At 45.4% G+C, this 15,576-nt stretch overlaps 1 protein-coding gene across 1 annotated transcript in view; it reads right to left on the bottom strand.

The window, feature by feature from the left end:
* The window catches only part of PIKFYVE (phosphoinositide kinase, FYVE-type zinc finger containing), a 102,894-nt gene extending 88,325 nt beyond the window's left edge, over positions 1-14,569 (bottom strand). The window contains exons 1-3 of the mRNA XM_056111650.1: positions 14,433-14,569; positions 9,502-9,682; positions 4,857-5,018 (exon numbers count right to left, since the gene is read on the bottom strand). Coding sequence (XP_055967625.1) covers positions 4,857-5,018; positions 9,502-9,673 — 334 coding nt within the window. The 5' untranslated portion in view covers positions 9,674-9,682; positions 14,433-14,569. The remainder of the gene's footprint in view (positions 1-4,856; positions 5,019-9,501; positions 9,683-14,432) is intronic.
* Between the last annotated feature and the right edge of the window lie 1,007 nt (positions 14,570-15,576).

Raw genomic sequence — 15,576 nt, 5'->3', positions numbered from 1 at the left:
CACAGTCCGTCAGCAATGGAGGTGAGTCTGCGGACCATGTGTCGGGCACCGTAGGATGGACCATTAGAAAGGGCTTATAACAGCACGATGTTTAGAGTCAGACAGACTACAGAGGTCAAAGCTACAACATGGTGGGCAGGGTGCTTGCCTTGATCCCTAACACCCTTTACAGTCCCCCAAGCCCCAGAGTAAAGCCAGGGGGAAGCCCTGGGCACCGCTGACTGTGGCCCCAAAACAAACAACAACAACAACAATTTTGACAGACTTCAGAACTTTCAAAACAGTAACTGATTTGAATCTCCTTCCCTCAATATCCAAAAGGATTAAAACTGCAAAAATTTGTATAATCCTCCCCTCTCCTACTGCTTCCTACTCCAAACTAAAAGAAGGGATCACTTCCCTTTGAAACAGAGATACTGAGCCAGTCTTATCAATAATAAAACAAGGCCAAATTCCAGCTGTGTGGCCAGAACAGGGTTATGGCCAACAAAACTGTCATGTAATACCTCCTAACTTTAGACCAAGATTCTATCTGAAATTCCTGCCTACTCCTGCCCTGGGCAGTTGTGAAACCTCAGTTCATAAGGAAGCTCTTAGCTTGACAAAATTCATGAACATGTGGCGCTGGAGTAATACCACAGTGGGTAGGGTGTTTGCCTTGCATGCGACCAACCCGGGTTCGATTCCCAGCATCCCATATGGTCCCCTGAGCACCGCCAGGGGTAATTCCTGAGTGCAGAGTCAGGAGTAACTCCTGTGCATGGCCGGGTGTGACCCAAAAAGAAAAAAAAAATGCACGAACATGACTATCAGTTTAAATTCATTAAGTTAATAACAATATGACAGAGTGTGATGAGAAAAACCCTACTCAAAAGTATTCCTCAAATTAGCTTATTTGCGAGACTTGCTTTAGGTGCTGTCTGTCTTGGTTGTGTGTGTGTGGGGGGAGAAACGGATTAGAGATAATATCTAAATTTATAAAAATTTCCCAAGATTAATTATAGAAATAATTATCTAAAATGCATCTGTCAGAAAACTTCAACTCCTCTTTCTATAAATCGTACTTATTTGAGCCTTGAATGAAACTTTATTTAAACATCATGATTTACAAAATTGTTCACAATACAGCTATTTCGAGTATTGAATATCCCAACACCAGTCCCACCAGCAATGTGCCCTTCCCCTCCACTCATGTCCCTAGTTTCCCATCCACCCTCCAAGGCCACTCTCTTGGCAGACACTACATAATTCACTTTATATAGCTTGTTACACAATGTAGCTTGTAACGGTGTTGTTGAATCGTGGCCTGAAAATTCACTGAGCTGTTAGGTGTGAGTTGGGCCTTGAGTAATACAGTTTGGACCCACTGAGCTTAGTGCGCGTCTACTCAATTCTCCCACCTAACTTTCTTTTTGTTTTTTTCTTTTTGGGTCACACCCGGCAATGCAGAGGGGTTACTCCTGGCTCTGCACTCAGGAATCACCCCTGGCGGTGCTCAGGGAACCTTATGGGATGCTGGGAATCGAACCCGGGTCGGCTGTGTGCATGGCAAACACCCTATCTGCTGTGCTATCACTCCAGTCCCATCTCCGACCTAACTTTCTGGGCTCCTCCTGGGCTGTTGGCTCTGCGAAGACTGGAGGTGTTGCACACAGGCAACTATACATTTCAAGAGCTTTGAAGCTGGGAAGATCAGCTACAGGTGCCTCTCTGGCATCTGTCTGGGATCATTAGAGTGGCAGCGGTACAGATGGGTGAGTGAAGCACTGGGCCTCTGGTAGGGCGGGGACTCCACCTGCCCCCATCCCACTAGGGCCTCTGGCAGGGCGGGGACTCCACCTGCCCCCATCCCACTAGGGCCTCTGGCAGGGCGGGGACTCCACCTGCCCCCATCCCACTAAGGCTGCAGAGCTCCGGACCTGGGGGCAGCCAGGGCTACCTGGAATAACTCAGCTGCCACCATCTCTCTGATCATAGTCCCGAAGCTCTATAAGCGGTACCATCTTCATTCACTTTAGCAGATGCCTCAGATATATCATGGCCAAAATAAAAACACTGAAGCATTAGAATGACCAGATTTTTCTTGAGTCTCACAATATAAAGCAAGTTTTCATGATTTTCAAGTTGAAGAAAGAGGTCATAGGGGCTGGAGCACAGCGGGTAGGGCGTTTGCCTTGCACACGGCTGACCCAGGTTCGATTCCCAGCATCCCCTATGGTCCCCTGAGCACTGCCAGGAGTGATTCCTGAGTGTATGAGCCAGGAGTAACTCCTGTGCATTGCCGGATGTGACTCAAAAAAAAGAAAGAAAGAAAGAAAGAAAGAAAGAAAGAAAGAAAGAAAGAAAGGGAGGTCAATAAAGTTGTTATAATTGCAAGGGCTAGGGGCCAGCAGGGAACCTAGGGTCACTGATGAAGGGAAGCTGACCCTGGTGGTGGGTTTGGTGTTGGAACACTGCATGTCTGAGACTGAAGCAATGAATAACTTTGTGAATCACGGAGCGTTAGTTCAAAAAAAAAAAAATCAGCTTTAAAAGAAGAATTGTAATGATTATGCTCCCAAGGACAGGCAACGAATAATCACCAAACCCTCTGCTTTTTGCCTAATTGGAAGATGAAAACATTAATAACAGGAGTCACTGGTAAAGGAGCAAAACTATTTGTGAAGCAAACACTATCACAGATCTTAGAGCAAAAAAAAAAAAAAAAAAAAAAAAAAAAAGCAAGAGACCCTGAGAGAAAGGTGAGTGTACCATTCTGTCCTGAGCAGATACCCTTAGTTGCATCTCTGATAAAATAGACATTAGAACATAAAATAACTCTTCTAAGGTCACAAAGCAGGTAGACAAATTACAAAACTGCAGCATTTTAGCAAGGGGAAAAAAAAAATAAAACTCAATTGAATACACTCCCAGGCTTCTGAAGTTCAAAATGCCTCAGCAGGTATTACAGAACGAAGTGAACTTGACTTCAAAATAAAAATAAGGATAAGGAAAGGTTGCGAAAGTAGCAGACCTGAACTTGCTACTCTGCCTAGTGATGCTTAAATTCAAGTTTGTGGGAACGGAGTGATAGTACAGAGTGTACGACACTTGACTGGCATATGGCAGACCGGAGTTCAATCCCCAGGACCCCAAAAAGCCCCCTGAGCCCACAGGAGTGATCCCTGGCTGCAGAGTCAGGAGTAAGCCCTGAGCACCACTGGGTATGGCCCAAAAAACAAATGATTAAATAAATAAATAAATAATTTGATATGGTCCCCCAAAAAGGGCAGGTATTGATTCTAAAGTTTCTAATCCCTAGAAGATTAGATTGGCTACAACTCAATAATTTTACAAAAGAAGAAATTCTAAGCTTATTCGACATAAAATTTAGTTGGAAGAGCTCCCTCATGAAAATAGGAGGGCGGTCTTCTTATCGGATTCAGGAACTAAGAGGAATTTATGAAGGTTCGAGACCAGAATGGGATACGGTCTCTTCCTTATGTTCCTCTGGAGTAAACAGACAACCCTCTATCTACCTCCGCCCCCTTCACACTTTCTGATTCCTCCTTCCAAGTGGCGGCTCCAACCCAAGCAGAAGCTCTCTGCCCTAGGAAACCCGTCCAGCAGGCAAGCCAGCCCTGGTCTAGTAACTAAGGGGAAAACTCCTTCCACCTGGTTTCTCCCACTCCTTCTGGCAGAAGGTGGTTCTGAGCCAAGTCCCAACTGGCGTTAAAACATCCTTGTAACCACCACCATCGCTTGTGCCTACGGATTATTGATTTTTCCCTTGAGGCTCTCAACAGGGAAATAGGCAGACAAGACAAGCTCTTGTTTTCAGGGATCCTATCCCTTCCCCAACCCCCACACCATGATGACTGCCAGGGCTACGGACGGGCGACGCCTCTTCCCCTTTATGCTGGCGTCTCTTTTCTTCTTTCCCCTTGGGAAGCCACCACGCAGAGTTCAAAACCATAGCGGATGTAAAGCATCCAATGATGGGCTCTACGTGCTCTTTCAGTCCAGGCCACGAGCCCTGGGCTTTTCTCATGAGAAGAGCATGAGGATGAAGGCGCGGGCTATGGAGTGGAGTGCGATGGAGAGCACAAGGTGAGTGGAGCTCAGCCGATCAAGCCCCAGACGGACTATAGCAACAAAGACAGAACCAGCAGGCAGGCCATGGATGGAGTCGACAGGTCCACAGCCAGAGGCAGGTCCACAGCCAGAGGCATGCACATCACATCCCCGCAGCCGTGCGGGGAACAGAGCAATTGGGCTTCATTCACAGAGCTGAAACTAACCTGGGCTTTCCTGGCGGGGTGGCAGACTGTTCTCTGCAGAAACCCAAGCAGGTAATTAGTTAATTTTTAAAAAAAAAAAAAAAGGCAGTCAAAAAAATCTACTTTGAGCAGTACTCCTACATTATTTAAAAAGAAAAAAATGCACTTTGACTCAAATGCTGATTTTTTTTTTTTTGAGTGATAGCGCAGTGGCAAGGCGTTTGCCCTGCACACAGCCGCAGCCGACCCAGGTCGACCCCGAGTCAAAAGCTATCAAGAATATCGCACCCGCAGGGCAGAGCCTGGCAAGCTAACCGTGACGTATTCGATATGCCAAAAACAGTAACAAGTCTCACAATGGAGACGTTACTTGTGCCCGCTGGAGCAAATCAATGGACAACAGGGAGGACAGTGCTATTTAGGTATCAACAATTCTTTCCCTATCTAGGTCACAGTTTCATTAATTCTGCAGAGTACTTGGGCTATTCCAAAGAGAAGTTAATTAACCACCTGGAAAACACAAGCTACTGTGTGAAGAAAAAAAAAAAAATCTAGTACACAAGTCTGGCGAGGAATGAAATACCACCGCTCTCTTACCTAGGACGGCTGAAGAGCGCCGCTGGAGATCCTCATTAGGTTGCTTTTTATAATGTACAGGAGACCTCACCGACTGCGTCCTGGCCGCCCGGGCCTGGAGCTGAGGGCTAGGCCAGCTTCCGCCCAGAGACTGCTGCTCTCCCTGGCCCCCTTCCGCTCTCTCTGGAATGAAGGAAAGCGTGGCATTATTTATTAGAAATTAAGATTCAGCATTCAGCAAAGAGAAAAATGACCTTATTTTCCCCCAGGAGGAAAAAATGTCTATGGATTACATGTCTACTTAAAATTTAGAATTAAAAATTTTTTTTTCGAAATATGTATTTATTGAAGTAAACTTGGTTTACAATAATGTGTTTGTAATTTAGGGGTACAATGTTACAGAACCATGCTCACTGCCCAAGTACTGATATCTGCCAGCACTGTCCATAGGCCCCTACCAGAGCACCCTTAGCCCGTCCCTGCACCCCCACATACTTAGCAACTCTTTGTTGTCAGAATCCAAGGGGTTGCTCTTGTTAGAGACCTTCCATTACCTTGCTTTGTTTTCTTTTTTTTTAATTGAACCACTGAGATATAGTTACAAAGCTTTCATGTTTGCCATACAATGATTGAACACCCATACCTCCACCAGTACAAACTTTCCACCACCAATGTCCCCATTATCCACCCCACCCCCACCCAGTCCTCACCCTGTCTCTATGGCAAACAATTTCTCAGACACTCTCTCTCTTCTTTTGGGCATAATATTATCCTCAAATTTTCCCACCACCATTCAAGCCTGCTCTTCCAGGGACAGAAGCTAGATCATTTATTTTCCATTGCTCATTTTGCATATCATGAGAATGAAATTCTCAGAGAATTAAAAAACGAAACTCAAAGATAGCGAGAGAATTCCCAGCCAATAATTACATCCTTGGTGCTAGGTGAAGTTCAATTTGCTTCACTTGCCATCAGAAATATCATAGACATATTAAAGGAAACAGAAAGCAAGCTTCACACAAAGACAGAGTGTGGGTTTTATTTTTTTTGATCTGTCCTTTTTTTTTGGGGGGGGGGGTGGGTGGGGAGAGTCCCTTTACTATGAGCATAGTACAAAGATGCTCAATATACATTTGCTGAATGAGAATTAAAAATTTAAAAGACTGTACATAAAAAAAATTAAAAGACTGTTGTTGGTTTATCGAACTAAACACAACCAGGTATTCTGGATGGTATCTTGGAACAGAAAAAGGACCTCAGGTGAAAATGAAGAAATAAGAATAAAATGCATACTCTAGTCAATAACCATGCACCGATGTCGATTACTTGGAATAAACGTGCCTGACTAATGTAGGGGGAAAGAAGGGAAACTGGGCGAGGGGGCACAGGAAAATTCTCCAAACCATCTTCCCAATGTTCTTTGGGTGGCATTACTGCTAGGTCAGTGAAATGGAACTCTGAGACATTGGAGAAATTTTAAATTACATTATTTTCAAATTCCTATTTGAAAGATCTATGGGCTGTGCAGTAGGTTACTGTTGCCGGGCCATCCCAGGGGAGGAAAGGGTGGTGTCCCTCTGCCTGCCCCCCCTTGGCGGCTCGGTGGCCATCATCCTCCAGAGGCCACTGGACAGTTAGGCTTGGGCCCTCAGTGACGAGACAAGCTGGGCCTCACAGGATGGGGGTGGAGCCGGTCCTTTCCTCCCCACCCCAACGAGACCCCAAGTCATTGCCCACGAATGGCCTCTCTGGCTCCTGGTCAAGCTGCTTAATGGCCATGATCCCACAGACTCAGAAACAAATCTCGAAACCCAGCGGCTTTTGGCAGAAATGCATCCGGACCACACAGTAGGTTATGGTCACCGGGCCACCCCAGGGGGGAAAGGGTGTTGTCCCTCTGCCTACTTTCCCCTGACGGCTCGGTGGCCATCATCCTCCAGAGGCCAATGAACAGTCAGGTTTGGGTCCACAGTGATGAAACTTGTTGGGCCTCATGGGATGGGGGTGGAGCCGGTCCTGTCCTCCTCACCCCAACGAGACCCCAAGTCATCGCCCATGAACAGCCATTCTGGCTCCTGATCAAGCTGCTTAACGGCCATGATCCCAGAGACTTAAGAGCAAATCTCAAAACCCAGCTGATTTTGGCAGAAATTCCTCCATATTTAAGTGTTAAAATTTTGGAATTTCAAAATCGCGCAGCCACTACTGCAGCCACACAACATCACACGTTATTCATAACCAGCAATAGAGAGCAAACTGTCTACTGTTGCCTTTTCACAGATCTGAGTGTTGGGGTAAAATCTCAAATAATAATGGTGGGTCTGGTGTCAAAATATTGAAAGTGATCAAAGTAGAGAGAGAGTAATGTGGAAATCATCTGCCCCACAGGTAGGGGGAAGGTGTGGGATGGGGGTACTGGGGTTGTTGGGGGTGGAGAATGTGCACTGGCGAAGGTACGGGTGTTTCATTGCATGACCGAGACTTAGATCCGAAAGCTTTGTAACTGCTCTCACAGTGATTCAATAAATAAAATTGTAAAAAATGAAAAAAAAAAAAGTAAGGTGGAGTTCATGCCCAATTCAATCAGCTAACCAGTGGCTGAATAAGCAGCAGTACTCCTACATAAAAAAAAAAAAAAATCTATGGGCTGGAGTGATAGCACAGCGGGTAGGGCCTTGCACATGGCCAACCCAGGTTCAATTCCCAGAATCCCATATGGTCCCCTGAGCACCACCAGGAATAATTCCTAAGTGCAGAGCCAGGAGAGGAGTAACCCCTGAGCATCGCTGGGTGTGACCCAAAAAAGAAAAAAAAAAAATCTAAAGTTATTTGGAACAAAATATTTTTTTCTTTTCTTCAACCTAACAGGAGTTGGGGGTTCTGCTGCCATAGTTGGTATTGTTGCCATCCACCCAGCAGCCCCTGGGGAACCCAGAAGGGCTGAGGACCCAATCCCGGAGCCTCATAGATGCAAGGCACGCGCTGCGCCACTCGAGCCAGCCCCGAACAGGAATTTTTAAAAGAGTTTTAAACATGACTTGTAATAAAAGCTAATGCTAATGGAAATTTCTACTGAATAAGTTAATACTATGAATGCCCAACCCCTTGCAGTAGGAGAGTTCACTTTCAATTGCCCTTCAAATAATCCAGTCAAGTACAAAGCAAAAGATTTTAGGTCCAGGTCTTTTTTCTCCTCTCCTTCCAGGTAAGAGGGCAAAAACTAAACTGCCTAAGGACAGCTCAGGTTTGGGGTTTAGGAGAGAGTTAAATGGCTGAGCTCATGCTACTAGACAGACAGGAGACCCAGGTTTTATCCTGGCACTGCATCTGGTTCTGGGAGTACCACTTAGACTGTCCCAAGCACTGAGGTGGAAGTAAAAAAATAAAAAACCAAAAAAAAAAAAAAGATTCATTTTTAAAGTTCCTTTTCATTTCATGTCACAACACAAATACCTGAGACTAATGACTTTAGTCTCAGAGAGCCCGGCAAGCTACCGAGAGTATCTCGCCCACATGGCAGAGCCTGGCAAGCCACCCGTGATGTATTCAATATGCAAACACAGTAACAACAAAATCTCCAATGGAGACGTTACTGGGCCCGCTCAAGCAAATCGATGAACAACGGGAGGGCCTTTACTTTACTTTTAATGACTTTACATTTAAAAAAAGAGGCTTGGAGCTGGAGCAATAGCACAGCGGGTAGGGCATTTGCCCTGCACGAAGCCGACCTAGGTTCGATTCCCAGCCTCCCATATGGTCCCCCGAGCGCCGCCAGGAGTAATTCCTGAGTGCATGAGCCAGGAGTAACTCCTGTGCATCGCCGGGTGTGACCCAAAAAGCAAAAAAAAAAAAAAAGAAAGAAAAAGAAAAGAAAAAAAAAACAACAAATAAAAAAAAAGAGGCTTGGGGGCTGAAGCAATAGCACAGCGGGTAGGGCGTTTGCCCCGCATACAGCCTACCCGCATTCGATTCCCAGCATCCCCTATGGTCCCCTGAGAACCACCAGGGGTGATTCCTGAGTACAGAACCAGGAGTAACCCCTGTGCATCTCCAGGTGTGACCCAAAAAGAAAAAAAGAAAACAAAAGAGGCTTGCTGATGCCTTTCAGTAATCTTTCCTCCTATGTGATTTAATTAAGTCTTTTAACTACCAACCCCCTAAAATAACTACATCCATTTTGTGAACATAAGATAAACTGAAGTAGGGGCTGGAGTGACAGTACAGCAGGTAGGGCGTTCGATTCCTGGCATCCCATATGGTCCCGCAAGCACCACCAGGACTAATTCCTGAGTACAGAGCCTGGACTAACTCCTGGGTGCAAAGCCAGCAGTAACATCTATGCATTGTCAGATGTCATCCAAAAAGCTAAAAAAGATAAACTGAAGTATATTAAGAAAAGGGGCAGGGGTGGGATGGGGGCAGGGGGGTGCTAACTTTTCTTTTAAAAAGGATCTGCTTTTTTAACATGAAATTTTCAACTGAGATCTTTAATAATTAACAAAATTATATGGAAATTCTAGCTTTTTCTCCCTAAGCAGTAAACTTCAGTTGACCTACCTCCTTGTTAATATTTCACTTCTTGTAGAGGCACTGCCTGAAAGCTGAACAAGAAAGTTCTAGAGAATCAAAAATTAGGTGTTCTCTGATCTTGAAGAATAAGTCTTACCTTTGTTAAATCGAAAGAGATTTACGAAAGAACTATATGCTGATTTAAAAGGAGGTTCGTCCTGATCAGGAGTCAAAGGCTTGAAGTGTGTGAGGTGAGAAGGACTAGTAGGAGATCGAGGCAAATCATTAGCGGGGTCCAATGTTGGGGAAGTCTTATCATCTGTGGCCATTTCATGTGTCTAAAAAGCAAAAGAAATAAACAAAAGATATATATTCCTCTGGATCCTAAAAGCTGATTCCAAAGAACCAAAGTATCTAGAAATCAGACAGAAATACCAGATCTATAACAACCAAAGAGCAGATTAATCTTGACAGTACAGCAGGTAGGGCACCCCATATGGTTCACCAAGCCCTGCCAGGGCTGTTCCCTGAGCACAGAGGTGAAGGTAAGTCCTGCGCACCGCAAGGTGTGGCCCCCAAAACAAAAATAAAAATATACTTTGTATGTATTTCAAGGGCTGGAGCGATAGCACAGTGGTAGGGTGTTTGCCTTGCACGCAGCCGGCCTGGCCGAGCCAGGTTCAATTCCTCTGCCCCTCTCAGAGAGCAGCAAGCTACCGAGAGTACCTCGCCTGCATGGCAAAGCCTGGCAAGCTACCCATGACATATTCAATATGCCAAGTACAGTAACAATGAGTCTAACGATGCAGACATTACTGGGCCCGCTCAAGCAAATCGATGAACAACAGGAGTACCATGCTATATACCGTGCTATGTATTTCAAATAAAGTCTGGGAAAGTCTCTGAAGACAAAAATTAAGTCTCAAAACTATAATTATAGGAGCCGGAGTGATAGTACAGCATGGAGGGTACCTGCCTTGCACACAACCAACCCAGGTTCAATCCTGGCATCCCATATGGTACCCCAAGACCACCAGGAATGATCCCTGAACTCAAAGCCAGGAGTAAGCCCTGAGCACAGCTGGGTGTGGCCAATAATATATATATGCATATATACACTATAATTAAAGAGTCAACATAAATGATAAAATTATATAAATTACAGAAAATATTATTTAAAAGTGGGAGGTAAGACATAAATGTAAGAAGATAAGTCATTTTTATATAATTTACACTAATTTTTTTTAAAGAATAGTTTTTAAAATAATAGCTCCATCCCTGGACCATATGAGTGCCAGGAATTGAACCTGGGTGAGCTGCATGCAAGGTAAATGCCCTACGTGCTATACTATGGCTCTGACCCCAAGAATAGCTTTTTTAAGTTAGGAGAAAGCTGGTTTTACCCTACTTTCCTCATACACGGGGTTCTCCCAAATCATCCCACAACACTCAACCCTTTAAATGGAAAAATATGTAGAAGATGTAAATGGCCTTGAGAAAAGATAACAAGGGTGGTGAGAGAGAAAGTACATTGGGAAAGATGCCTGCCCCACACATAGCCGACATATGGGTCCTCTAAGCTCTGCTAGGAGTGATCCCTGAGTGCAGAGACAGGACTAACACCTGAGCACTGATAGGGAGGGAAGAAAGGGAGGGAGGAAGGGAGCAAAGAAAGGTAGGTCATGATTCAACCGAAACAGTAAAGCAAGCACATCACCAGAGGGAGGTTACAGAAAAGCACTGCTATTTATTTTCTGCCATAATGATCAATAACATTTAAAAGACTGAAGTATATTAACTCATCATTATACTGTTACAGTCTGTAATCTGACTTACACTTTACAAGAGGGCATTACACGCTGGTAAAATGCTTTTCAGAATGGGTGGTGGTGGTCTTAGGCACTTTGGAGGTGGGTGACTTGAAGTTAACTGTGTACACCAAGACCGTAAATACTTGTCAACCTCACCATCAACACATCTTGAGTATGATTTTTTTTTAATTTTGTAATGCTTTCCACTTTCAAAATTGTATCAATCATCAGTTTTTATTTTCACAAAAATCCTTGAAGATGCGTGCACAGAGCGACTGTACTACATTTAACCTTTGAGACAACCTTTGTACCCTCCTGAACCTAAAAGAGCTTTCTTAACAAACAGTATCAGCGGCAGAGGAATAACCAGACCCCACGTTCTACTCCAGAACTCATCTTTGGACCCAGATTAATGTGGTAGTTTGACACAAACTTCCAAATCTTCTCTATCCAAATTCTCTAACTTCTCAAAATGTGGCCTGATTAATAATTGATTCATAAATTGATTAAACAAAGCATTACTGAAATCACTAACTTGGACATGATTCTGTCAATGTGCCTTGCAGTAGAGCGAAGGTCAAGGAAAGAAAGGAAACAAGAAGAAGGGGAGGAAGACAGAGGAAGAGGAGGAAAAAGAAAAGGAAGAAGGGAAGAAGAGCTCCGGGATCAGCTTTTACTGGGGAGAGCAGTCAACAATCCCTAAGTAGCAAGACAAAGTGGCTAGGGAAATAGGCCGGTGGAAATCAAAAGTAAGTTCAAAGTAAGGGGGTAGCATGGAGTTCACAAAAAAGGACAGTGAAGGCAATAACAAGCCCTAGGGAAGCAGTTTACCGTCCACCAAGATAACCAACAACATCAAAAGCAGCTCTCTGTCTCAACAATCATTGTTTTACTTCTAAGGATCACCCACACACAAAAATTTTTATTAGGGGACCAGAGAGATGATACAGCAGGTAAGGCACTTGCCTTGTACATGGCCGACCGGGGTTCAATCCCCAGCATCCACATGGTCCCCGCCTAGCACAGCCAGGAATGATTCCTGACTGCAGTTGCTGGGTGTGACCCAAAAAGCGGAAAAAAAAAATTGATTAGGCTTTAGAAATGTGTATGTGTGTGTTATGTGTGGGGGGAGGGGGTCGGGGGGGAATAGTTAACAGGCAAATGCTAAATAAAATGTAGTCTCTGAAATATAAATACAATCCCAGAGTTCATCTTCATAATTACGTGACACCAGGATCCTAAAGGAACTACTTTACAACTCAATCTTGAAAGCCAGTCATATAAACCAGAACTCCTTGCTAACCAAAAGACAATCGGGTCTAGCCTACTCACTCAAAGAGCTCCTAGAAACAGTATTTGGTCACACATGAAGGCTTCTGCTAGTAATGCACATTATCTTGTTGGTCAATCCAATCAGAAGACTAATTGGAAATTAAAGCAAAATAATAATAATAATAATAATAATAGCACTGTCCTCCCATTGTCCATCAATTTGCTCGAGTGGGTCCAGTAACATCTCCATTGTGAGACTTGTTGTTACTGTGTTTGGCATATCGAATACGTCACGGGTAGTTTGCCAGGCTTTGCCGAGTAGGCAAGATACTCTGGGTAGCTTGCCGGGCTCTCCAAGAGGGGCGGAGGAATTGAACTCGAGTCTGCCTGGTCGGCCGTGTGCAAGGCAAACACCCTATTGCTGAGTGATAATAATAATAATAATAATAATAATAATAATAATAATAATCGATTTGCTCGAGCGGGCCCAGTAACGTCTCCATTGGAGACTTTGTTGTTACTGTGTTTGGCATATCGAATACATCACAGGGAGCTTGCCAGGCTCTGCCGTGCAGGCGAGATACTCTCGGTAGCTTGCCGGGCTCTAATAATAATAAGCCTGGCCTACAAACCAAAATAAAAATTCCAGCAGATGGAAAATTTCAAGTAACAGTCAAGCCACTTCTAAACAATTGTTTTCAAATATTCAATACAAGGGTTTTCCCTTCTCAGCGGTACCTCCTAGTATGTGAGGTCGGGGATTTTATTCTTGACACAAAAGCAAAATAGTACCCCCCCAAAAAACCCTCAAAACTCAAACAATGCAAAACAACTGAATACTGGAAATGTCCCCATCAAAAAAAGATTTTTTAGTTCAATGTTTTACTGACACGCCAACAGAAAACACTCATATGAAAATCAAATCTGATTTCCATTCCTCTTTTCAAAGAGGCGGGGGAAAAAAAGGGAAAGCATTCACTCCTGCTCCACAAAACACAATCTTTGTCACTGACCAAAGACTCTAAAACTTCTTTTTTTTGTATAGATCCCAACAGATGGGAGCTTTAACATTCTAAAAAGGACATTCAAATAAGTTAAAGATGAGAAGCAAGTAAAAGTCAAATGTGAGGAATAAGACTCGACTTCTGCTGTCAACACACTAATTTTATAAGAGTCTGCAGTGAATCAAAACATGGCATTTAGCATATACACACATCAGTGACACCAAAGGGTGGCCTGATACACAATTCTAGCATCTCTAGCACTTCTTGAGTGTCTTAAAAAAAAATAACAACCTCTATATTTATTAGACAGAACATTCTGAATTCCTTCTTTAAAAAAAACAACCCCTTAACATTTCATTCTCACTCTTCTTTTGGAAATATCCTGAGCAATGGGAAGCTACTAAATGTAAATTCAAATTCCCTCTTCAAAGAAGAGGGCACTAACGAAAGAGCCTTCAAAAAAAAAAAAAAAGGAGAAGCAACAAGAAATGAAAGGGGTGGAGGAGGAAGAGCATGAAAAACAGATAGAAACATATTTGCAACCAAGCTCCTGGCGTCGTCGTTTCTGGCGCTCGTAAACTTTCCCTCTTCTCCACTGATGGCACCAGGGACACACACAGGCTCGAGCCTGACCCATCGGGAGAGGAACTGGACTGTGCCCCTCCGAAATAAGTTCAGGGACAAGGGTCAGAAAGAGGAAAGGGGAAAAGAACTTCACCTACTTCCCAGGACGCCTCTTGCAGAACAGCCCCCCACCACCACCACCAAGTGCCCTGCCCCACCGGCCAGACCACAGGGGCAGCCCGGGAAGGAGGAGAGCCGGCAGTGGACTGGGGACACAGGTTCCCAAACCCGTCACCTGGTCAGCCCCGGCCGCTGACCGGCCCACTGGCGCGGTGCAGAAGTCCAGCTCTCGCCCCCCACCGAGGTCTCCTTCCCCAGGGCTCCGGCCCCCCTCGATCTCCCTAACCCGATCCTCCGCCCGAGCGGCGCCCCTTTACCTGCGCCTCCCGCCCTGGCCCCGCTGGCCCCTGTCCACCCCAGCCGCCGCCGCTTCACCCCCGCTCAGACGCAGTCAGCTGCCCCTAGAGCGCCAGAGCGGGGCGGCCGGGCCACCAGCTGCTGCGGCAGGAAGCAAAGCTACTTCCAAGGTACTTACGGCTCCTGGCTTCCCCTCGAGGCTCCGCCCACCGCCCCTCCTCCCCGCCAATCCGCAACGTGGCCGGGCGCCGGCCCCGCCCTCTCCGCCCCGCCCGCACGACGCGCGCATCGGATGCTCAGGCAGAAGGAGTCCAGCCCAGAGCGAGTCGTCCAGGACTCTTGGCCCCCGAAAACTAGGCCGCCTCCTGCCGAGAGCAGGAGGGCGACTGCGCGCGTGAGCATCACGCGGGCGGGGTTACCGGAAGGGTGCCGGCGGGACCACATTACCGTAGGTGTCCGATCATGCGAGCACTCGTGCTAACGCTACCGCGCTCCAGACAGATAGTCAATTGGCAAAGGCAGAAGAGTCCCTGCGTCTCTGGCAAAGAACAAACTCATGACTCTGCCTATTATCATGGCTTATGACCATAAAACCAATCACCTGGTTCCCAGACACCTTATCTGTAAAATAGAGCTGTACTAATAATAACCACCCATCATCTTTGGCAAATTAAAATTTTCAAAAATTCAAAACACTTGTCCCCAAATAAAAGTGATACTGAGCTCCAAGACTCAGCTTTTTCTTTCAAGTTTTGTGCTGCTACAGATACGCGTTTACCAAATCCCATCCTGTCCAGACTGCCTTGCAGATCCATCATTTTATGCGGCTATAAGCAATGTGCTGTCAACTGAAGAAAGCATGCCCAAACCTGCTGGCCCCACGCCCTCGTCTTGGCAGGGGTTGCAGGGAAGGAAACAAAACCTCAGTGAGGTGTTATTTTAAATGAATTCTGCAGTCCTTTTCCTCGAAAGTTAGGGCCAGTCCCTCTAACGTTTTTCTTGAACTAATCGCGTCTGGCTTCTGGAGTAGCTGGAATCTGTGCATGATGGCACCAACACAGCTGTGGTCACCACCCCCATCTCGAAGTGGCCACACAGCAATAGACTTCTCCAGTCCCTCACAACGCTATTCCAAATCTCCCACCCTCCAATACTTGGACAATT

Source organism: Sorex fumeus, unplaced genomic scaffold (assembly GCF_029834395.1).
Source record: "Sorex fumeus unplaced genomic scaffold, SorFum_2.1 ptg000014l, whole genome shotgun sequence".
Lineage (NCBI taxonomy): Eukaryota > Metazoa > Chordata > Mammalia > Eulipotyphla > Soricidae > Sorex > Sorex fumeus.
The sequence above is the reverse complement of the archived record's forward strand: the minus strand, read 5'-3'. Positions and strand labels throughout refer to the sequence as shown.